The 25,491-nt window shown below is 40.7% G+C and overlaps 1 protein-coding gene and 1 non-coding gene across 2 annotated transcripts in view; both read right to left on the bottom strand.

The window, feature by feature from the left end:
• Svep1 (sushi, von Willebrand factor type A, EGF and pentraxin domain containing 1) overlaps positions 1 to 25,491 on the bottom strand; it is a 238,188-nt gene that overhangs the window by 81,926 nt on the left and 130,771 nt on the right. Inside the window, exons 21-32 of the mRNA XM_017803637.2 lie at positions 24,414 to 24,510; positions 22,789 to 22,902; positions 21,559 to 21,672; positions 20,778 to 20,979; positions 16,878 to 17,035; positions 14,818 to 15,019; positions 12,098 to 12,273; positions 6,645 to 6,769; positions 5,571 to 5,694; positions 4,429 to 4,599; positions 3,335 to 3,508; positions 2,368 to 2,487 (exon numbers count right to left, since the gene is read on the bottom strand). Coding sequence (XP_017659126.1) covers positions 2,368 to 2,487; positions 3,335 to 3,508; positions 4,429 to 4,599; positions 5,571 to 5,694; positions 6,645 to 6,769; positions 12,098 to 12,273; positions 14,818 to 15,019; positions 16,878 to 17,035; positions 20,778 to 20,979; positions 21,559 to 21,672; positions 22,789 to 22,902; positions 24,414 to 24,510 — 1,777 coding nt within the window. The remainder of the gene's footprint in view (positions 1 to 2,367; positions 2,488 to 3,334; positions 3,509 to 4,428; positions 4,600 to 5,570; positions 5,695 to 6,644; positions 6,770 to 12,097; positions 12,274 to 14,817; positions 15,020 to 16,877; positions 17,036 to 20,777; positions 20,980 to 21,558; positions 21,673 to 22,788; positions 22,903 to 24,413; positions 24,511 to 25,491) is intronic.
• Positions 9,370 to 9,498, bottom strand: LOC115067882. Its single transcript, XR_003847243.1, has one exon. It is a non-coding gene; the product is annotated as a small nucleolar RNA SNORA30/SNORA37 family (small nucleolar RNA).

Genomic DNA, 25,491 nt, shown 5'->3' with positions numbered 1-25,491 from the left:
ACTCCCCTTTTCAGCAGGGGGCCTCCTGCTCTCTTCCTGGCTCACCTGGAAAGTGCCACCAAGCACGGATGCCTGACCTTATTTGGAACATGACCTTTGGCATAGTTACCTGGAGTAAAAACTACCCCCAGGTTTTTTCTATATGATAATCAGGCATTGCCTGATAGTCTGGAAGATAGGAGCCCACTGCCACATGTAAATAAAGCATACTATGAGCACCTATCAACTGAGGCTTTTGCTACTGCCTCCACACTATAAATTCTCTAGTTCTCCCACTGAATAAACGGAGCTGTTTTCACTGTGTCTGGAGCTGTATCACTGCTGTTTCACTGCGCCTGGGACCAGTCTCCCCGGAAGGGCTGTCTTCCGTCAGTGCTCACTGGCCATCCCGACCCTGTTCACCACTTCTGCTCTCCCTGCCCTCGTGGGCCAGTGGCCAATGACCCGCGAAGAGAAGGAGAGCCTCCCGCATACATGCTGTGGTACACACACAGACACACATGTTAAAGGGGTAAGGGTGGCTGATGTGATGGTAGCTCCAATTCCAGGGATCCAATGCTATCTTCTGGTCTCTTGGGGTACTGCCCACATGTGGTACACTTACATACATGCAGGTAGAGCACTCATGCACATAAAGTAAAAAATTTAAGGGGAACAGTGTATTGATTTACCCTTTTTCAGGGTCATGTGGGCTGTGGATGTCAATCATTATTTATTTATTTACTTACTATTTATTTATTTATTTGCACTGGAGATCTAACCCAGGGTCTTGTGCATACTAAGCAAGTGCTGTGCCATTGAACTACACCCCCAGCCCTTCAACTCAAGTATCTTCAAGGAAATAGTCTCAAAAAGTAAATGTAATTATAGGACTAGATTTCAGAAAAATACTCCCAAGTGAGCAGAAAAAATTATGTCCAAAGATACGTGATGTTTTCTATAGTGGATATTATCTAATGTTAAAATACAGGGAAAGGTTAATAATGGAAAATTAACTGAATTTGTCTTCTTCTCTGGAGGGTTTATTTGCTTTTCTGTCTTCTTAGTCTGAGCATCTTTTCTCCTTATGGTTTTATACTTTTAAAACCTTTTTTTTTTTGGTCTTTTTGAAAAAGGGTCTCCCTGTAGCCCCAGCTGGCCTGGAACTATGTAGACCAGGTTGGCCTTGAACTCATAGAGATCCACCTGCCTCCACCTCCCAAGTGCTGGAACTACAGGCGTGCACCAATACGCCCAGCTACTTTTAAAACTTTTAAAAGAGAATAAATATGTCTTTGTTTCCTATCAGGCACAAGAAATCTCTCAAGACTGTCTTCTGGTTCCCGTATTAACTCATTTTCAGTGCCATATTCTACATTTTCAAGATGTCTTTCTCCTCTTTTGAGTGGGAAGATATTTGCAAAGTTCTTATATTTTTAATTTTGTTCCATTTAATTAATCCTTTTAAGTAGGAAACATTAAATCAGATATTTTCCTGGGGAAGTTTTGCATCTTGTTTTCACATAGTTCAGAGGAACTACTTAGGTTTTTCAGTTGGAGAGTGAGGTAATGTATATATAGACACCCAGTATGCTAAGTTTAACTAAGAAAACATTTGCCAGCTTAACTTAGCTTATGTTTCCATTTCTATTGTGTGGCTCACTGGCATGCTGGTTTTGTTGTTGCTATTGTTCTTAATACATCATTTCTCTCTCTCTCTCTCTTTCTCTCTCTCTCTCTCTCTCCCCCCCCTTTCTCTCACTCCCCAACATGATCCTCATATCATCTATAATTCCTAGGTCTTTTCTGTCTATTTCAAATTGCACCACTTTACTTTGACCCATTGTTTAAAATCCTTCTTTATTTTCTTCCTTAGTCTTTGCTGATAGTGACTCCTAATAAATGCAGAAAGACATCAATGAGTTGAGCGATAGGTCAGAATTATCAAAGCTATCACAGAACTGAGAGATGTGGTAAGGCAAGATGTCTTCCTTCCACGCTATAATTTCTCGTGACTGAGACAGAGGAAAGAGACTGAGGTGAGGCTGTGGAAAGCACCTTTCTGGCTCTGTTGGACACTGTGAGGCCCCTAATCAAATGTCTGTATCTGTTCTGTTATGCTTCTACCATGCAGGCATTTCTCAACATCCTGGTATTATTTATCTCTCAGTCTTGTTTCCCAGAGACTGGGAATTTGAAAGAAGCTCAACTAATTAAAAGCATCTTTACTCATGGTTACTCATACGTCTTTGATGACTATTTTCTCCACCTATCTGTTTGCCCTTTGAACTTGAAACTCTCGTCTTATTTAAAAATAATGTACCCTTAAAATACATACTTCAATTAAGCAGCCAAGATAAGCACTTCAAGTTATGCATACATTGTTACCTGCACACTTTTTACCATCTCCTGTGTATGGTGGGTTACAGGAGCAGATGTAGGATCCATTTGTATTCAGGCAGAAGGCATGCTCATGACAGTCTGATCCAACTGCACACTCATCAACATCTAAAATGAAGACAGTTTACAAAAGCTTGAGTTGATTCATTTTTTTATGTGTTCAACATTGGTTTTTGCTTCCTACATATCACTTTATACATGCTACTATATATATTTAAATATTTTATTTATTATTTTTATTTTATGTGTATGTGAGTGCATTGCCTACATGTACATAAGTGCACCCATGTCAGGCAGTACCTGTGGAGGTCAGAAGAGGGAGTCGGATTCCCCTGGAACAGGGGTTACAATGGTTGTTAGCGGCCTTGTGGGTGCTGGGAATTGAACCCAGATCCTCTGCAAGAGCAGCCAGTGCTCTTAACTGCTGATATATATGTGTGTGTGTCTGTGTGTGTCTGTGTGTCTGTGTGTGTGTGTGTCTGTGTGTGTGTATGTGTATCTGTATGTGTGTGTATCTTGATTGTATATCTTTATATATATATATCTTGATTCCCAGCACCCACATGGTGGCTAACAACCATCTGCAACTCCAGTTCCAGGGAACCCAATGCCCTCTTCTGACTTCCACGGTTACTGCATGACACAGGTGCACTTACATGCATGCAGGCATGTACTCATATACATAAAATAAAAATAATAAGTAAAATGTTAGAAACATAAAACAATCATGATTACATTGCAGATTGCTGATAAAAGCTATTGCTTCTCCAACTTATAGGTAGGCAAGTTGATTAAAACTTTAGAAAATTTTTGGCTGCTCTGGGGAGAGACAGCTACTATGTCATCATGGCTTGCCCAAGGTTTCCTGAGATGAAGAGAGCCTTGAGGCTTGTGGTAATTGGTTCCCTGAAGAGCAAGAATGAAGCCCCTTTGTGGGCACCCGTGTTTATCTCACCAAGGCACGATGGTGAAATGCCATTCCAGCTCCCGTTATCTGTGCAGAACATCCGTGAATCACCCAACAAGTAGTAGCCGCTGTTGCACTGGTAGGTCACCGTGCTGCCTGCATGGAGGTCCTCAGCTGAATAGACACCATTCTCCAAGAGGGGAGGCACCCCACAGCGAATGCCTGGAGTGGGACCAGGGAGAGCATGGCTACAGCGGGAGCGGACAGCTCACAGGACATCTTACTTGCCTGAACCTTGTTCTATGATAATTTCCTAAAGCATCATTTCTTTTCCTTTGCAGGTGAACATTAACTTGAGAGTGTTCTCCCCTGGCTGGAGCCATACATGCACCCTTAGCATGTAGCACACTGCTGGGCTCATAGTAGGCAGACCATTCATTCATTCATTCATTCATTCAAAAAAATCTATAGAGACTGTACCAATTAGACACTCTCCTAGGTGCTGGGATTATAGTGAACCAAACAGATGGAATTCTTGCTTCGTGGAGCTAACCATCTCATTAGGCAGATAGACAAGAAGATCAATATCTGCCATATCAGGTAATAATTGTAATTCACAATTATAGAGTAGTAGACTTGGTTGTATAAATTCCTTCACTTCATTTTCTCCCCTTCTTGCTTAATTTTCTGCCCTTTACCATTGTCATTGATTATAAAAAACATCATATGCATTTATTTTTCTATTTCTTCTAACATAAACTCCAGAACTCTTAAATGATGTGTATAGCACATGATAAGTACTTTAAAAACTGTTGAATAAATAAATAAATGGATGCACTCAGCTCAAGATATCAGGACCTCTTTACCCACTCAGCAGTGGCCCACCTCAGTCTGCATCTCCAGCTACATGACCTTATTGCCAGTTCCCTGCCACCACCTCAGATGCATTTCCACTGGCCTCTTTGGCTCTTTATCATCATTCCATGAAGTACTTGACACAGTTCCTTACACAAAGCAAGGACTCAGTGAATGTTTGCTGTTTGCTACACTGGAATGGCTACTTTTTGTTTAGCATTCCCAAAGGGCTCATAAGGATCAAATTTTCAAGAGCCACCAAACAGAGTTGAATAAAGGCCACTCACGTTCACAGTGAGGGAGTGGTTGCGTCCACTGTCCTTGGTTTAGACAGTACTGCACAGGATTCCCAACCATCTGGAAGCCCGGATCACAGAACAGACTGACTTTGGAGCCTGGCTTTCGATCTACTGATGCAGTTCTCAGGTGAGGTATTGATCCTTCCAAAGATGGACAATCTGAAGGCAAAGAGCACAGGAGCAGAGGTCATCAGCAACACAGCAGCAGAACCACTGAATCAAGGGGCACAAACTCTTTTGCACAGGCATGGGAAACCTGCTCTACTGATATTAAAACAAGCTATTGTGTACCCCGACTCTTGGCAAGCAAAATTATAGGGGAAAAATTCATTTGAGTCACCAAATAATTTTTCTTCTTTCAGCAGAAGTCTATAGAGTATTTTAAAAATATTTTATTATTTTTATTTTATGTGTTTGAGTGTTATGCCTGCATGTAGGTAAGTGCACCCGTGTCGTGCAATGCTTGCGGAGGACAGAAGAGGCTGTTGGATCCCCTGGAACTGGAGTTATGGACAGTTGTTAGCTGCCATGTGGGTACTGGGATTCAAACCCGGGTCTTCTGCAAGAACAGCCAGCATTCTTAACCGCTGAGCCATCTATAGAGTATTTTTAAAGAAAAAATGGCATTTGGGGAATAGTAATGAAATATTCTTATAACTTATCAAAATCCATGAACTTTAAGAATGCATTGATTTTAGGGAGTAGTTCTGATCATCCAGAGTTTGGATATTCAGTGTGTGATAGAAATATTTATTGCTCTTATCTGTTCCTAAGAACTATATAACCAAAGGAAGTAAACTTATCTCAAATAGGAGCATAGAATTTTGGTGATCATTAAACAAAGAAACAAACAAAACACATACTCAGAGCCTACTACCCATATTTCTAATCTTATTTTATCTTTGTCCAACTGTCTTCCTCAATTAGTTTATGCCCTGTTGTACAGAAAGTATTTCAATATGAAAAACACCCGTTTGGTGCATTTAAGGTAAATATGAATTACTAGTTAAGGAGTAGATTGACATGCATCCATGATTTGGCCACAAGAGAATTCAGAATTATCTCCTTTTGACAGAAAACTCTAGAGTACTCAAGAGATGGCAACATTGATGGAACAAAGAAATCCTCACCAGAACAGAATATGCTCTTAGAATCAACCTTCACCTTCCCCATGATTCCCAATAAGAAATCAGGCCAGGCTAACACATTTCCTCGACGGAGTTCCTCTGGGCAGGAGCTAGCAAGCGATTTCACCTGCAAATTTAAAGCACATCTTTAGATAATACTTCTGCTAAAGTGAATTCCTATATCACAATTTAGCCCATTGATATGTGCACAGATGTTTGTGGCAGAGGTGAAGGGAAGCAGGTTTTTTCCATCCTACGATTCCAGAGGCAACAAGAAAATTTTCCTTCCTTTCTCCAACACACATAGTTGCCGTTCTCAAATATTTATCCCATTTAAAGATTCACTGTTGCATGAAAACTTGACATCCTGTACATAGTTTCTTGTCTCAATGTTAAGGATGATTAAGGCATTGTACAGGAGCCCATCCCCCATTCTATGACTTTGACGTCTGACTTAGTGTTGCACAAACTAAGGCTTAGAGAAATTCTATCACTATAATTATAAGGGTGAACATTTATCAAGCCGTTGATATGGACCAGACAATGCCACAGATGTACATATGGTCTTTTGTTTAATCCTGTCAAGTAGTTGTCTTTTATTTCTCTTTTATAGATAAGAAAAACGAAGCATCAAGAGATGAGAACAACATGATCAAAACCATCCTAGCAAGTCTGGTAAAATGGACCTGTCCCCAGGCTGTCTGATCCCAGTCTGGCTTTAACCACTAGCTTATCCACTGCTGTCTGTGATGCTCTGATGCCTGTACTCAGCCTAGTGAGAGAGGTTTGAAGTATTGCTTTCTATGGGTTTTTCCAGCTCTGAAATCACAAGATATTTTTTTTTTAAAAAAATACTCGTTTCTGTATGAATTTCAGACAATTACTGAGAAGCTAAAATGCCAACGAGTGAAAATCACTGTAGATAACTCCCGCCCAACACAGACCATGTTATCCAATAACATCGTTGATAAATTCTGCTAAGTAAGAGCTTACAATAAGTCATCATGAGGCTGTTCAGTTTTACTAGGTTTGTACCTTTGCAGTTCATTACTGTCAAACACTGAAAATGGAATTGACCTGCTGTGGAGACAGGACATAGTCCCAGAGGTTGAGCTGGCTTATGGAGCCTACAAAGGACTCAGCTGGGTTGAATCCTTCCCCTTTCTTGTCTTGCTCTTGCCCAAGAACTAATGCACCACCGCCTGAAGACAGAGAGAAAGAGTAAAAAGGAGGAAAACCGGCTTAGTGGTCTGTTAGTCCCAAACGCATGAAAACGTCATCAAATGCAGTTATGTAACTTTATTGCATGTTTTATCAACGAGGACAAATTCAGATTAAGTTTATATAGCAACTCAAAAGTAGTTGGATGGTGAGCACCAGGCTCCAGTGGATAGTTTCAAATCCATGATCACACAGATGGCCCTGGTTAAAATCAATGGGTCTGGGCTGGAGAGATGGCTCAGCAGTTAAGAACACTGGTTGTTTTTGCAGAAGACCCGGGTTTGAATCCCAGCACCCATATGGCAGCTAACAACTGTCCAAAACTCCAGTCCCAGGGGATCCAACAGCCTCTTCTGACCTCTGTGGGCATTGCATGACACAGGTACACTTACCTACATGCAGGCAATACATGCATACACATAAAATAAAAAAAAATAAAAATTTAAAAAATTATAAAAAAAATCAGTGGGTCATGAAACAAAACAAAAGGACACAAGTGTGGGAAAGGGACTTGTAAAGAGGAGAGGGGGATGATGAGGTGGGAGAGAGATAAGTGTGGGTGGTAAGTGAAAGCAAACAGAATTTACTATACACATGCATGACATTGCTGAGAACAACTCTGATCAATTAAAAAATGAAAAAAGTAGTTAGATACAGTTTAGATTATTATATTGAACTTATAAATACAAGTTCAGAAACAGAGAGGAAAGGTTGGGGAGAGGGAAGGGAAGGGGAAGAGAGAGGAGGAAGGGGGGAGGAAAAGGAGGGAGAGGAGGAGGGAGGAGGGGGAGAGAGAGGAAGAGAGGAAGGGAAGAGAAAGAGGAGGAGAGAAGGGAGAGAAAGAAGGAAAGAGGAAGAGGGAGGGGAAGGGGAAGGGGAGAGACAGAGAAAGGAGGAGGGGGAGAGAGAGAGAGAAAGGAGGGGAGGGAGAGGAAGAGGAAGAGATACAAAGTTTCTGAGCAAAGGAATAAAACCCAAGAAGGAATACAGTGTGGTGTGGGGACAGACACTGAGGCTGACCTGCAGCCCCCTGATCGCGCCACTATTTCTGGGTGTTTTAGTCTCAAATGGACCCACACCCACTACATCTGTGGACATGACTCAATAACAGGTCTAAGTGGAAGAGACAGTGGGGCCAGGGAAAGGACACATCAGTCAGAGGAGTCAGACACCAGTCAGCAGTGCGCCCTGAGAGTCATTTCAATTAGTCTGAGCCTCTCTCCTCCTTCGCCTCTAAAATGGAAACAGCTATTCAACATTAAACTCACACCATCATCCATCGCGACAAAAACACTGAGTCAGTTTATATAAAATAGTAATTAGGTATAAATGGCATTACAATGGGAAGTGCTAGGGGTGAGTCTGGAGTGGAAAGGAGTCATTGCCAGAAGTCAGGCAAACCTGAATCCCCCAGGGAAGACACCCAGGGCAAGGGCTCACACTGGATGGAAAGAGCAGCTGCTGTTCGTCAGTTGCCTCATGGGAAGGGACCTAGGAGGTTAAACTCTCCCATCCCACCCTCTCTCCTCAGATGGGTCCTTCCACTGGCTAGCCTCACACTGAAGGCAATGGACAAGGAAAGCCACTGGTGCAGCTCCTAAGAGACAGCCTTTGTGATACAAACCAGAACAGAGAAAGGCAGTCAGATGGGGGCAAACAGACTGTCCAGGACAACTACGAGAGGTAGTTGACTAGAATAAAACAGTCAACAGAAGGAGATGATTCTTGGACAAGTGTATCAAAAAACAAAACAACTCAGTAAATAGGCCAATGAAATGAATAGGCAGTTCTCACAAGATGAAATACACTTGACTATCTTATTTTGCTTCTCTTAACTTTGTCTACACCCTTGAAAATAGCCCTTTATTGAGCTCTTTCCTTTTACCCCCTTTTAGTGCCACTGGTTTCCTGCCATGATCCTTGCTAAGGGCACTTGGTTTCAGGACGGCATCCCTTCTGGTTTTCCTCCCCTTTTCTACCTCAGATCCCATTCCTCTGCCTGTCTTTTGGAAGCTGACGCACCTAGAATTCCCAGGCTTTCTCTCCTCTTCCTTCAGTTCCTCTTCCTACATAATTTTCTTGTCTGCCAATCAATTTCAACACATCTGTCTTTCATAACCCCCTACTTTTTGAATATTAATAACTTAAATATATAAACAGAAAAAAAATTAGAAAACGATTAAGAAGAATTCCTCAGAAACAGAGCGGGGCATGGTGGTACATGCCTCTAAGCCTAGCACTTGGGAGGCAGAGGCAGGTGGATCTCTGTGCGATCAAGGCCAGCCTGGTCTACATAGTTCCAGGCCAGCTGTGATTACAAGGAGACCCTGTTTCGAAAAGACAAAAAATTCCTCAGAAATAATCCTGGGATTGGGGAGATGGCTCAGCGGGGTAAAGTGCTTGCTTCCCTAAGCCAGTTTTGGTTTCTATGTTGACTTTCTGTTCAATATATTTTATTAACAGGCAACTTATTGGCAGTACAAGGTATTTTTTATTTTACTTATTTTTAATTTATTTTTCTTTTTTGTCTTTTAAAATCTTTTAAAAATCCTTTTTATCTTTTGTTTTATTTTATTTTATCATCTGTTCCCTAGAGAGATAGCTGCCACTGGTACAGCATTAGGGCAAGGATGTAATCAAGGGTTTTCTGTCAGCACCAGCTACCAAATCCTGGCCCCACTGGCTAAGTGGGGAGCTATGAAAGTGCTGGACAGGTATCTTTTAAAATTAAAAATTCTTGTTGTGTGTTGAAGCAGGATATCATGTCTTCCAAGCTGGACTCCAAGTCACTATGAAATGACACATGACCTTGAACTTTTGAACCTCTTGCCTCTACTTCCCAAATGTTATGATTATAGGAAATTACTACCACACCCTGGCTCAGAACAAGATATCTTAAATCTATTGAGATTGGTCTCATCAAATCAATATTTTGTCAAACACTGTCCTAATCCTGTAAAATAATCACATGATCTTTGTTGCTGTTGTTGGTACTGGCATTTAACCTAGTACCTTCTACATGCTGGACAAAATGTTCTCCCACTAAACTTCATCCTCACTCCACATGGTTTTCAAAAGAAGCTGCTATGTCCATCTTTCAATAATCTCACCATACAGCGATGTGTCCAATGTTACAGCTTTATGTCTCTCTATTCCTCCACGTCAGAATTCACTAACCCAATCCCTGGATTTCCTTTTCTCTCCTTTCCTCACAAGAAAGCCACGTGTCTCTATTTCTCAGCTAGAGCTATCCTTTAAGGACGTCATATGTGCTCAGTACCTAGGCTGCCCTATTGACTAGACTGGTTCTTGGCAAACAGTGTGTGGATACATTTCTCAGGATCTGTGCGTACGTTTCATCTCTTCATCACACTGCGGTTGTTTAAGGAAGAGCTGCTCTCGCCTTAGTCTTTCATTTGTCCCAACTTTCTGTTCCAACAGAGACATAGAAAATGTTCCCTCTTCTCATATTAATACTAAACAGCTCCTTTCTCTGGGGTCCTTTTGTCCTCTTTGGCTAGAAACCTCTTTGTTGCTCAAGGCTTTTCACATATGCCCTATCGCTTCATTCTTATCATATTGGGACTGACCTGAGCTGCCCTTCCACCATCTCCCCCATTAAAGGCCACCAGTGACTTCCCACTGATTTCAGGACGGAAGGCTCAATCTTTAACTCGCCCTTCAAGGCTTTGGTGATTTGACCAGACTTTCTGCTACAGCTTCATGCAGTTTGTAGTTCATTCACTTGTTCTGTCAGTATTTCAGATACATTTGTTGATCTCTGTGTAGCTCTTAGGACAAAGTCCCATCCCCCTCACAGTCTCCTGGCTACCCTTAGAATTCAGCCAGAATAGCTAGCGGTCCAGGCTTTATTAACTCTTCACTTTGGATCATGGAACAGTGTCCCGTTCTCCATTGTATTAACTCAGTTTGAAGTCACACATCATTTAGTGTGCTAATAGAGTTAATGCAACTTCTCACTCCCCCACCACATTGAAACCTTCTGGAGAGTAAGAATCACATGCTTTCTGCTCACTGTTAGAGTTCTGGTGCCTTACACAGGTGCCTGACTTACCAAGGGGTGCCCAGTATACATTCTCAAATGAACTAACTTTATTCACAGATGAACTAACTTTATTCACAAATGAACGAACTTTAGTTTCATGCCTGTGGATCTCCTTAGTATTAAAAAGTTAAACAATGCACAGGCAAAGGTTTCTAAAATCTAAAACAAAGATCTATTTTGAGGCTTTGCAAAGGCAATCTCATCACATTTTCTTAAAGATTAGACTTATTTTATTACTATAATTAGTATATTTATCCTGGTTTGGTACAACTTACTTCTAGACTATAATGGTCCATTTTTAGTATTTTAAATTATTTTAATTTTATTTTACCCAGGCACAATTTTTAAGTAGTGGAAAAATGAGGAAGATTAAAAACGATATCTTGCTTATGTTCTCTCTCTGTGTCTACTTAGGTGTTGGGAAGTTTTAGAACTCTCCATAACTTCAGTTTTCATATTGGAAAATAAAAAGGAGCATTATGATTCAAAAAAAAAAAGATGTCTACCTCTCTTGCTGTATCTACACAGGTGAAAGCCCTCTAAGTATTTTAAGTATTTCTAGAAGAAAGGTTGAGTTCTATTTGCATAAAGGACATAAAAGATGGACACCTATTGGCAGTGGCCCAGTTTATATACCTTGTCCCCAAACAAAGCAGAAAGCCCCTAAAACCAACAAGGAAATGAGTTTGCAAACAGAGCACATCAGTAGTTAATTGCCCCCTTAGATGACAACTTAGCCAACACCTCTTGGCTCAGCTTGCTTCTTTGTTTAAAAAATATTTTTTATTTATTATTTTAATTTTATGTGTATGAGTGTATTGCCTACATGTATGTGAGTGCACCCATGCCGTGCAATGCCACAGAGGTCAGAAAAAGGCTTTGAATTCCCCTGGAACTGGAGTTAAGGATAGTTTGTAGCCACCATGTGAGTGCTGGGAATCGAACCCAGGTCCTCTGCAAGAGCAGTCAGTGCTCTTAACTGCTGAGCCATCTCTCCAGCCCCCTCAGCTTGCTTCTTGGTAGTACTGACCTAGATCCCCAAAGGCATTTCCTACTGTGATGCAGTTTACCTAGGAGAAAGTACCCCATATCTCAGTGTAGATAGTTGATGGGGTGGGGAAGGAACAAGAAACATAACTGTGGATCTTTGTCTGAAAACAAAGATAACCTAGCAAGCTTGATGTCCATGTATGCACTACCATCTCTATAGTGGCAGAGACAGGCCCGTTTTGCTAAGACATACCAGGTATGGCTTTGCCAACAGAGAGGCCGGTACCACCGTCAGATAATTTCCCATCGATGTAGACTTTCCAGGCTCCACCAGCGCTCGTCCATGTGATTGCAATATGATGCCAAGTGCCATCATTCACAGAGGGACAATTTGTTATCTCTTCCTTGCCATTCACATAAAGAACCCAGCTGTGGAGACAAAGATTCCAGAGAACACAGTCATTAGTCATGTGTCGTAATCCTTTCTCTGGGGGCATACATTATTATTTGTCTTGTTTTTTTGAGGGTACTTTGTATAAATTCATTAATCATTTTTTTTCACCATTTGCTATTTAATAAGCAGATTTGAGTTACTGATTATACTTAATTCTAGCTCAGTGTTTCCTAAACCCTGAAGGGTGAGAAACAGTCTTAGGCCAAGCCAATGTAATTGGAACATTCTCCACCCAACTACTTTGGAGAGTCAGCAATTAGCAAGCATTGCATAAATATCCAAACGATATCCTTCCTCTAGAATTTAGGATTCCCAAGACCAAGAACAAACTTTATACGTCCATGGAGCCAAGTCTGTTTCATGGTTTATACTATTGACTCCATATTTGTGTTCCCTCAAGATCTGTAAGCTAAAAGCCCTAATCACCAATGTGACAGTATTAAGAAATGGGGTTTTGGGGGGTTACTGGGTCATCAGGACAGGGCCTTCTGCATGGGATTATTGCAATTATAGAAGAAAACTCTTGCTGCCTCATTATTTGAGGGAATGGGAAGAACATGTGTTATGTAGTGATTTGTTCTGAGCTAAAACCTTCTTTCTTAGAAGAAAGCTCCCTAAGACACAGGATGTTCTAAGAGGAAGTGAACATTCCATCCTGTAGGAAAGTTTCTTACTCAGGAAGTAAACACCTCAAAGTCTTTAGGAAGGCCTTGAAACTGACTAGATACAACAGGTCTTTCCCTTCCTAAGCATATATAAGCAGTAAGGAAGGTCAAGAGAGACTCAGATCAGCTGAGCTGCCTGGAAGAGACACTCTCCAACCTGTTGAGTAGTCAGCAAATTGTATACTGCAGTTTGAAAGCTGTCACCCATGCTGGGGTGGGCTTTGGTGAAGCAGCTGTCTTTGAGTCATTTCTGCTCCTATAAGGAATCCTTCACCAACACTCCTGTAAGTAACCCCAATAAAACTCATTGGCTCACCAAGCTGGACTTTGTTGGTATCCTTACTTTGCTGTTGGTTCCATATATGGGGTGAACAGACATTTGTTCATACCTCCCCAAGAATAGTGTCACACAACAACATACCATCTATGAATCAGAAAATGGGCTCTGGCTAGACACCAATTCTGTCACTGCCTCGATTTTGGACTTCTTAGCACCCAGAGCAGTGAAAAATACCTTACTGTGGCTTGTAAGATACCCAGTCTGTGGTATCTTTTTGGATTATCCTAAATAGACTGAGGCAATTGCCAAAATAGTCACATGGAGTCAAAATATGACCATCTAAGTAAGAGAATAATTAAAACCAAACAAGGGTAGACAACTGAAAGAGGTTTCCAACAATCCCATCACTTCAGGAAATGATAAAAAGATAATAAACAGTTTAAAGTGAAAAATGTCCAAAAGCAAATGGAGAAAAAGAAATGATTATGGAGTGTTGACAAGGACAATAAAAGTTTATTGGAAACCTCTCCCAGAATCTTCTCAAACTCTAAGCAACAATATTCATGAACAAGTTATAATTGTACAGTACTAATTATTTCTTTTCTGTATTTTTCTTTTGTATTCAAGCAACAGTTTTATCTCTTTATATACACTTTACAGTTCAAGTTCACTAAGAAGAATAATGTCTGATGATGTAAACATTTCCACCAAAATGGTGGGATTTCCTTAGCTTGAGGGGAAGAAAGAGATCTCAGTGGGTCTCTGGGGTCCACAACCTGCACATTAGACCAACATGATAAAACACGTGTCTCACCATGGAGCCAATTCAAATGTGGCCTTGCAGCCTTGCCAAAGACTGCATGAGTAGAAAGGACAGTAGTCTTAAAAGGATCACAGAGGCCAAGTCAGTGCACAGCTCAGCAATAACTTGTAGGGACAGATGAGCAGTGGTGGAGTCCTGCCCACATCTGTGGTTCTTTGGCAAAAGAAGGAATTTGTCAGCAACTAAGAGGGAGGAGCTATGGAGTTAGAATCAACTGATCCTTAAGGAAATAAAGAAGTACCACCTTGCACTCTGAGCGTGTGTATTGGATCTTGCTCAATATACCTTTCTCTCACAAAGAATGCCACTGAACCTTAGCCTTTCAATGTTCTGCCATGTGAAGAAAGAAAATCAGTCTTAGAGTTTGGTTTGCGAGTTAGAGCTGATCCTCCTATGATGTGAGTTGGAGGAACTGTCAAATTATTTAGTCTTTCTGAAATTTTGTTTTCCTGTCTGTAGAAGGAGGAGTGCTTCCTTGGGGCATTATGAAGATCAGATAAGGCAATCCCCATGAAAACACTGAAGCAGCAAAATATGCTAACAATTACCACCAAACAGCTGGCCTTCCTATAGAACTTGTCTGGATGTTCTGGGTAGCTGTTGTCATCCTGCTGTCCTGACTCAGCTCCTGACCCTCCTTACCGCCTTATCCTCTCCTCAGAACCAGAGAGTGAACCCTCAGCAGGATGAGGTTCTAACTTGGTGCAGGGATAAGCTGTTGCTCAGCATCCATCCTGACACTTCTGCTTACCCATTATAATCAGTCAGGAGGAAGGTATTGTCTTTACCATCCTCAAGTGCGTAGGAGATTGGTGTTCCATAGTTGATGACATCAGAGGATTTCATCCAGAATGCACAGGTTACAGCGTGGAGAGACGGAAGCACTCCATCCAGCATGACGTACCCATAGATGCCAGAAACTTCAAAATCCAGGTTGAAACCTGTAGACTGTTCTGCAGCAAGGAAGAAAAGTGTGTGGAACATGGCACTTGTTAGACATTTCCACTCATCTCAGGCATGCAGCAGATAAGCACTCATTGTCAAAGAGGTGAATTTCAGCAAATATGATTCTTTGTGAAGCAATTTCAAAGGTAAAACTAGACTATTTACATTACAAAACATATAGTATATTTTAAACCAGTGAGTATTTATGTAAGAAAGGGATGGGCCTGGTGTGGTACACCATGGTCCCAGTATTCAGAGAGGCAGGGTCAGGCTGATCTTTGTGAGACTGAGGCGAACCTGGTCTACATAGCTAGCTGGGGCTATGTGGAAACCCCGACTTGAATAAAACAAAGAAAAAATGGAAAACACTCAGTTGTGAAGGGGAACAGAGAAACAGGAAGGGAGAAGTAGAATTTCAGTGTTGTAAAAGCTGAGAAATGAGTAGGTAGGTTTTTGTATACCGATGGGGAGGGTTCTGAGGTCAGCAAGGGGATGATGCTGCTATAGAGGGCAGGGCTACTTATAGGCAGCAACCGCTCTGACCTGAGAATCGGACCTTTCTATAGATGATGAACAAGTTAGCTCTTCTCCAAATATGTAAAACCTACTCAATAAAATAAGTCTTTGACCTAAGTCTCTACCTTCCTGATATGGCCAATGACTCTCACCACCTAAGCCAAGTGACTTTTCAAACTGCCCTTTCTAGACACATAAAAGGAAAGACGATAATTAAAGGTTACAAAACCTTAGAAAGGAGAAACAATCATAATTAAAGAAGAGGACAGGAAATTGAGGGAGGTATGAGAGAAGTTGAGGAGGACTCGGAAGGATGAAAATAAAGAAATACAATACTCGTGTATGAAATTTGTTTAAGTTCAACTACGTAACATGGTAACTAACATAACATGTACATTTCAAAATTGCTAAGATAGTACATTTTCAGTGTTATCACAGGAAATCCGTTAAACATTTGAATTGATGGCTATGTTAACAAGATTGCTTTCAATATTCTACGTCATATTAAAAAATGGTGCTTTGCGCTTCATACATGCATGTAATTATAAATTTTGAAATTAGAATTGCATTGCAGAAATATCATTAAATTAACAAGACTGGGACTGTGGAGGTGTCTCAATGGGTAAAGTGCTTGCTGTGCAAGCATGAGGATCCCTGGCACCCATGTAAAAAAGCCAGGCATGGTGGCACTGGTCTATAACCCAGCGCTGGGAGGTAGAGATAGGAGGATCAATGGGGCCTCCTAGCCAGCTGGTCTAACCGATCTGTGAGCTCTTGGTTCAGTGAGGAACAATGAACAAGGTGGAGAGAAGTAGAGGAGAACATCTGACATTAACTTTTGGCCATCAGTCCTGCATGTGCGCGTGCGCGCACACACACACACACACACACACACGCAGACAGGGAACAATGAACAAGGTGGAGAGAAGTAGAGGAGAACATCTGACATTAACTTCTGGCCATCAGTCCTGCATGTGCGCGCGCACACACACACACACACACACACACGCAGACAGACACACACACAATTAACAAGACTACAAAAAAGGAGGAGGAGGAAAAGAGGGAGAGGAAGAGGAGGGAAAGCACGGCGAGAAGTAATTCTTGAGTATCTGGAAGAGTTCTGCTAAATTCAGCTTTCTCTGTTTTCCTCTTACACGTCTAACTTCAGGCTCCTCATCTGTACAGTTAGGGGCACTGATAGCAGTACCTGCTTTATTGGGTGGTTATAAAGACGACATAAGTACAAGTGCTTAGCAGAACCTTCGGCATGTAGGCAATATGTGACAATTGATATTGTTTTCTCTTATTATTTTTAATATTGCTAATAGTCATATTGAATTCATATACCTGTTTCACATCTGCTGCCTGAAAACCCTGGCCGACATTTACAACTATATGAGTTTATCTCATCCAAACATGTGGCCTGGTTTCTACAGGGGTTGGATTGACATTCATTGACGTTCAGTTCACAGTGTGGCCCGGTGAAGCCTGCAAGGCACTGGCACCTGGAAGGAAATAAAGAGCAGTTGGAACTGTTGCAGGACACCATTGAAGGAGGTCTCCTATTTATGGCAACCTGTCTCAGAAAATTTTGAACCCTGAAATGCTGAAACCTATTTCCCACATCCAAATAATGCTCAGATTGTTAGTTCCTTTTCCCCATTCATCTGCTTAAACTTACTTAAGACAAATGAACTAGAAACACAGTGGCAAAAATAAAGTGGAAAATAGTTCTGGTCCAAGTGAAAGGTGATTTATACATTGTGAGTTCTTTCCCTGTAGAAGTTCTTAGAAAAACATAAAAAGCGAAGATACCATTCTAAAGCTTTGTTATATACTAAGCCATTTTTTTTTTTTTTTAGTAACGAGGTAACGATAATATTATTCTTATGTTACAGGTGAAGTTTGCTACAGAGGTCATTTGACCAAGTCCTGTTGTTACTGAGTGGTGAAGTGGGATTTTCAACCTTGTTCTTTATCATTGTGTCTGCCTCTGTGGTCCACAGCCCATCATTTACATCCACAGAATGAAATGCATCCAGCCGACCAACATGTTGTGAAATAGGAAATCTTGGAGGTTGGAATTACAACTTGACAGTGCCAAAGGAAGTTGAGGGCTTGCATCCTCAGAGCCCCGTAGATCTAGTCTCTGCTTGAGGCTCGCAACACACAAGAGCTACACAAACCTGTGGGTCCAGCACCGTTCTAACGGCGAGATTGAGGAAGGAGTCCCTGACATAATCATGTAAAAGGATACTAAGCAGTCTTGCGAGGAATGAGCCAGAACAAATATATCGATTTGACAGTACTTGAAAACAATATTGAGGGAGAAGTTAGAAAAGGGTATTGTGTAGTTTCATATCTTTTATCCAAGATGTGAGACTGTACTATATATTGTTTATGAAAATGATTTGTGGAATAAAATATAAACCCTGCGTAAGAATGACAGCAATTTCAGAATAGTGATTACCACCAGGAGAGAGAGAGAGAGAGAGAGAGAGAGAGAGAGAGAGAGAGAGTGTGTGAACTGGAGGGAATACTACTCTCCCCTTAAAACATTCCTTTAAAACAAAAGATGTGCAGGGCATGGTGATGCATACGTTTAAGCCTATTACTGGGAAGCAGAGGCAGGTGGATTTCTCTGTAAGACTGAAACCAACCTGGTTTACATAGTGAGTTCTAAGCCAGCTGTGGCTACAGGGAGACCTTGTCTCAACCAACCAAACAAACAACAAAAAACCCCCCAAATCCCAAACCTAACAGCAACAACAAACAAAAGGTGTGAACCAAATATGGAAAAATATTAAGATTTGACAATCATAGCAATAAATGCATGCCTTTCATTGTTCTTTGCAATTTTCTGTGTGACTAAAACAGTTTGTATTTAAAGAGGCTGTAACTCTCGCACACTCACATAGAGTCACCTTTGACATTGACCTAAAGGTGACTAATATGAATACATAATGTTTGGGGAGTTTCCAGAGAAATCTCAGTTGGCAGCGAGCGGTCATCTTTATGGTAAATCTAGGTTGTCTAGCATCTCATCTTTATCTGATATTACAACACTGCTGTGTCTTCATGCACGGTGTATGTTTACTTAGTCAACAATGCTACATTCCTTCTGAATTGACAGAGTTTGTCTTCTCCTTTCCTCTAGTAAGTATTCTAGATGAATTTGATAGTCTTCCATTGTTTCGGACCCTGGAGAAAATTTAACACGCTTATTGTTCATCTGGAAATTTTTTATTGCCTATAGTTGGTGCTCTATGTCAAAAGCCGTAACGCTCCCATGAGGCAATGCTTCCTCGGTAACACCTTATTCTACATTGAGAATACAAGTTTCATTGGCCTAACTGTATTTCTTGTTTTCTTTCTCCCTTCCTTCCTTCCTTCCTTCCTTCCTTCCTTCCTTCCTTCCTTCCTTTCTTTCTTCCTGTGCCTTGACTGTTTGTAGGAGGTTGCTAATAGGCCGGGGTAGAGTTGGAAGGGGACTGTGAAATGTTCCCACTGAGGTAGACTTTTATTTTTTCTTTTAACTTTGTAAACTTACAGAACCAGCAGCACTTTTAGGACCACAGCATTTCCTAAGATTTTAAGAGCAAGAACAGCTTGTTCTTTGCACTGCAGAGATGCTGTGTCCCTGAACGCTTGGGGATGGAATGAGGAAGTCTTAAAGATGATGGAAGGGTTTGCTTTCTCACTGCATTCTCCTGACACCCCAAGAGCAGCCTCAAGAAGACAAAGTCTTTCCTCAAGCACCACTATTTTCTTTTCTTTTTTAAAATTTTATTTTTATTTTATGTGCATGAGAGTTATGCTTGCATGTGTGCAAGTGCAATTCCTGAGGAGGACAGAGAGAGTGTCAGATCCCCTGGAACTGGAGCTACAAACAGTTGTTAGCCACCATGTGGGTACTGGGAACTGAACCCAGGTCTTCTGCAAAAGCAGTCAGTGTTCTTAACCACTGAACAATCTCACCAACTCCAAGCACCACTATTTCAACAACAAAAGTTTAGCTTTTATTTTATTTGTTTATGCTCATGTTAGATTTCTTTTGATGAAAGATTATTAAATATTCAAAAATCATGGATGTACAATGTAGGTGAGCCCTCAGGCCATATGCTCATGCAATCAGTTTTGATTTTAACTGTTCAGAGACCAGCCCATGTGAAGCATTTAAAAATAATGGTTTTAAAAGATAGTTTTAAATTTTTCTTTATGTATATGAGGAGTGTATTCCTTGCATGTATGGAAGTGCACCCAGGTGGTGCAGTACCCAAAGAGGACAGAAGAGGGTATCAGATTCCCTGGAACTGGAGTTACAGACAGTTGTTAGCCACCGTGTGGGTGCTGGGACCCAAACTTGGTGCTCTTAACCACTGAGTCATCTCTCTGCCTCCCCAATATAATGGTTTTGTATTGTACTGTATTTGTTTTTGTGTGCTGGAATGCATTTCCTTCTTTTGTGTGTATGGTCCTCTGTGGTGGCCAGAGGTTGATGTTAGGTGTCTTCCTCTATCATTCTCTAACCTGTTTTCCAAGACAGGGCTTCTCACTGAACCTGGAGCTCCAATTCAGCTAGCCTGACTAGCCAGTGTGCTCCAAGAACCCACCTATCTCCATCGTCTCAGCATGGGAATTACAGAGTGCTGCCACACCCTAATTACATGGGCGCTGAGGATTTGAGCTCATATCATCATGCATGCACAGCAAGCACTTAGCAACTGAGCATCTCTCTAGTCCCTCCTTTCATCTTTATGACCACCCAAGAGCAGAAGTTCCTAAGCCTGCCCATGCTTCAGAATCACAGAGAAATGTCAAACAACTTAGTTTGCCTACCTTCAAACTATGGGCTTGGGACTGGGAGTGTGGTTCAGTTCCTGCATTCAGGAACCTCTGGGTTCCATCCCCAGTACTGCAAAAAATCAGACATGGTGACATATGCCTGTAATTCTAGAACTCAGGAAGTGAAGATAGGAGCATCAGAAGTTCAAGGCCATTTTTGGAAGCCAGCCTGGGCTACATGAGACCCTATGTCAAAACAACAAAGGAAGAAAGAAACACCCTATATGCTTCCCTCTGGGCTTAGTGCTGCCTTCAAGTTGTGGGGAGGTTCTACTTGCTTGTCTTTGGGTCAGTATTTGAGAATAGCTGACTTGAGGCTTTGCAGTTAATACTCCATAAAGATTGCACAATGATTGAAGAGTCAAGGAAATGTCAAGTGAAAAGTCTAGGTGTGACTTTTACCTGAAACTGTTGGCACCATCTCTACAAGTGGCTCCATTTTGGCACGGCTGACTGAGACATTCGTCGATGTTTTTTTCACACCGAGTACCCAAAAATCCAGGTGGGCATTTGCACAAGAATCCCCCAACTTGGTCTTCACAAGCTGCATTATTCAAGCATGGGTTTGACTGGCATTCGTTGACTTCTGTTTCACAGTGTACACCTGCGGAAGGGGGAGGATGAGAAAGATCCCGAATGATTAACCTCTGGGAAAACTGGTCAAAGGCCTGAGGTCTTGGAAGATGCTGCACTTGGAGGAACAGGAGGGAGGCTGCAGGGCCACTGCCTGTCAAACCAGTTCAAGATCCATTCTGTGAGTCATTTCAGGACTCTGCAGTTTTGATAACTGGCTCTTTTTAATCTTTTTATCTGAGCAATGGGCACCCATTGTTTATAATTTAGTTGAAATTTTTTCTGTTTCTTTGACCTGTGCTTTTGCTTCACTATCCTTTTTTTTCTTGACTATCTTCTTTAATAATTAAGTACACATTTTAACCATATTATTTTTATCATTTGCAATATTCATTTGCAAAGTATATTATTTTGCATTCATTTCCACTAATTTATGAGTATTATTTACACGTCCCCAGTTCTTTATGAAAGTTTGTCTTGACACAAACTCATGAACATACATAGTATGCTCATAAAATATAAAAGTACCATTTATATATTATGTTAGTAAATGTATTAATTTTTATTTAGGGAATTTTAAGACAAAAGAGGAAGAATGGAAACTTCTTACCAATATATCCTTTCGTACAGGCACAGTGGTAGCTAGCCAAGCCATCAGTGCAGGTTCCTTTATTCCAACAAGGGCTGGAGCTACATTCATTTATGTTTTCTTCACAGAGTTGACCTGCAAAGAATCACAGTGTCTTTGAGCTAGAGAAACCTTGCTTTAAAAAACCAAGTTCTCAACCATTTTTTGGGTGTGATAACTGAGTATTGGAAATTATGGAAAATTAACCTGTGAAAACTTTTGCTCTTTGCCAAACACATTAAAAGAAATATTTCTCTTCCATTCTTTGAATTGTAAAAAAAATCAGCCAGAAACTTCACATATTTGTCATATAGTGGAAAATGACAACCACAAACACCCGACTATATTTTTACGTTCAGAAGGCATGATCTTGCCTAAATTGGCTTCTTGTATATATTTTAGTATAATAATTTCATAAGTTAGGTATTTATGAGAGTAGATTGCTTATATGAGCTCAATATCTGTCATAACAATATTATGAGGTTGTTAGTGCTTATAAGATCATCATAAATTATTTTCTATTTCATAAGACTCTATTACCAATATTAGAAGCATTATATTGTAAGTCAACAAGGGGATTGACAGGCCAATGTCTCTAAACTATTTTGGAGGGAGGGTATTGAAAGATGCAATTCTCTGGCTTAAGTAAAATACACACTTAAATGTAACTCAATTAAGTTAAAAGGAGAAGCAGAGCCTGTAATAACACAAATGACTGGTCAATAGTAATAGCACACACACACACACACACACACACACACACACACACACACCCCATCCAGAAATAAATACACACATACTTCATAAATATGGTGAAGTACTAAAGAGTTAAGAAGGGATCTTCTAGTTGTCTGGCATCCAGGGAGTATTTATGTGCTTCCTCTCATTGCCTGACCTCGAGCTCCATTTTTACACATGAAAAAGAGGTTCAAAGAAGTCAAGTAGATCTAAGGTCACATATCCAGTAGCCACAAAGGGGACCAGGTCTCTCTGTTTTATAAACCACAGGCAATTTCATACTGTCAAACTTACATCATAGCTTAACGAGAACAGAATTTTCCCAATGTATATAAATAATATAAAATATGACTTTTCCATATGTTTGTAATACCTTATTAATATATCCTAATAGTATAGTTTAAATTTATTTTGGTGATGAACTCTTAATGAGTCCAAGGCGTATACTGCAAAGACACAAGACTTACCCCTTACCTGTGTAACCCAATGAGCATTCACAAGTGAATCCTCCAACCCCATCTTTACAAATTCCATTGTTGAGGCAAGGCAGTGAGCTGCACTCATCAACATCTGTTTCACACTTTAAGCCTAAAATGCAAACCAAACACTGAAGGACGATCAAAAAAAGGGGAGTAACAAATATAACTGTGATCTTTTGAAAGTAATGATGTCTGTAATCTAGAGTGTGGCCAAGGGAAGAGCTAGCATCTAGTTGTGTTTAATGAAGGCACTACCTGTTTCCATATAGATTTCAGATACCTTACAAGACTGCATAGAATATAGCAAAATAGCTCAAATTACAAGTAGAGGATAGAGAGGGGAAGCTTGCAAGTGTAACCCAGAGCCGGAAATTATGCTAATTGTAAAGAGAAAAATGAAATCATAAATATTTTCTACCAAGGTCACCTGGTTCAAAGGGTGGAGATGAGGCCAACCTTTGCCAGGTCTCAGCTTTTTAACCAGATGCCCTAGAGCGGACAGCACCTTTCTATAGGATGCGCACAGGTTTTCTAAGGGCTGCTCTGCTGGAAACCCGTATCTTCCCTCTCCACTAGGGGGATTGTGACCTTCAGATCACTGACATCAGCTTTAACTTGGGACATATCAGAAACGCCATACTCTACATCTAGTGCATCAGAAATTTTGGGACTGTTAGAATCTCTGGGGTCCAGTGATCTGTACCTTAGCCAGTCTTCCAAAGAGCTATGATATACATTAATGTTTGAGAAGCGCTATTCTGTATTATGCCTTCTCTAAACTACTGCTCACATACACAATCCTTAGACAAGGCCCGTATTTCTTATGGAATGTCAGGACAAATTTTTTTTTATTAGAACATACACATGAGCCAACTGTGATAAGTAGAACACCAATATTCTTGACAGCTTTTGGCTACCTTTGGTTCCCCAAGTTTCTTTTTTCCTTATTACTTTTTTGGTAATTCCTACTTAAATATCATTTTTCCATTTAAGACTTTCAAAGTTGGTTGTATAATTTTCTTTTTAAAAGCAAAAACTATCTTAAAGAAAGCAGGGACTTGTTTGGAATTAATTATAATTTTAAGGTTAGCTCATTTCTTCCTAAAATTATTTCTGGACACAGCTATAATGTGAACCAAATTGTAAGTAAACATAATTCTTTCATAATTCCTACATGATCAAGTTCAAAGACATGTTGTTCCCCCAAAGCTGGGAACAAAGCAACAAATCTTAGCTGTGCACACAAACTTCCACAATTCTGTAACAGATGCAAGAAACTAGGAATTTGTTTTAAAATGTTTGTGCTGGGCAATGCTGACTGTCACATATTTAATTTGTGTTATTACAAAACCTTGGACGTGTCTCCTGGAACTTTATTCCAACTTAAATAATGAGTTATACTATGAGCTTTTCATAGTGAAGATGATTGTTTTTTCCTTCCCCCAAACTGTGCAAAGAAAACTGTTCAGTATGTATACTTTTGTCGTGTTCCACCCTATTTTACCCCACGGATACAGTCTAATGTACTTACATGATATATGCCTAGTAGTCCAAAGTTCGATTCAGCAGATACAATGATTTCATATAAAATATGTTAAAATTTGCATTCTTCTATGTTACCTGTATATCCAGGTGGACAGAGACAGACATATCCACGCCCAAGTTGCTGGCAGGTTCCACTATTGTGGCAAGGGTTTAAGAAGCACTCATGGAAAACCTACCAGTGGCAGAAAAGACATCTTTCAGAGATAAGTACTCAATTTATTTCAGAGCATTCCTACTTAGGGGCAAAAAGATTGCAGTGTTAGACAAATGGTTCCTGCTTCAGATAAGTTTGCTCAAGCTAACTGGACCACTGTCTGGATGAAGTAGGAACCTGTCATATATCAGCACAATGATGTTCAGTGATGTTCTGATAAACTTATGCAGTGTTCCCAAATGCTGGTTGCATGTTGGAATCCATTGCCCTCTAAGTTTGTATCTCTATAACTGTAGTTTAATTATTGCAGCTCGCCGATCTCATTAGAGAAATCTCTTGTGCAGTGGGCAGTGGTTAACAAAGAAATTCATAGCTGGTCAAAGCACAGAGAACAGAGTGCTCAATTGCAAATAGGACATCCGTATCATTCTCCCAATCCCCAAGGCTCAGGGACCATTGCAGAAGAGAGGGCCAAAAGATTGTAAGAGCCAGAGATCAGATAGACTGGAGTAAAGGCATGTCTTTTGGACATGACGGGAGTGCCACCTGTGGTTACTGAACAAGATCTGCACAGGATTCCAGTCAAAATTCTAGTGTGGAGGGGGAGGAGCTCATAAGCCTCCACTACTAACTGAGGAGCTACTGACAGTTGATAGCTTCTGAGTCAGTTTCCTTTAAGGATGTAGTCTCTGTTAGGTTGGTGTTTCAGTGATGGCCCCAAATCAATGAGTGTCTGGGCAGCACAAATTGGCCTCAGTTGGTTATGAAAAACAGAGGACATGAAGTTGGCAGGGGGAAGTGGGGATGGATCTGGGAGGAGTTAGGGGGAGGATTAGGGGGCGAATATGATAAAAGGCATTGTATACATATGTGAAATTCTCAAAGAATTAATGAAAATATTATAGTAAAACATATAAAAGAAAGAAAAAGAACGAAGTACAGGGTCAACTCAGCCCAGCTAAAACAGAAGTTCATACATGATTATTTCAAGTGGCCAGT

The sequence above is a fragment of the Nannospalax galili genome, unplaced genomic scaffold (assembly GCF_000622305.1).
Source record: "Nannospalax galili isolate Female #2095 unplaced genomic scaffold, S.galili_v1.0 scaffold666, whole genome shotgun sequence".
In the NCBI taxonomy this organism is placed as follows: Eukaryota; Metazoa; Chordata; class Mammalia; order Rodentia; family Spalacidae; genus Nannospalax; species Nannospalax galili.
This window is presented reverse-complemented; position numbering and strand designations above follow the sequence as displayed.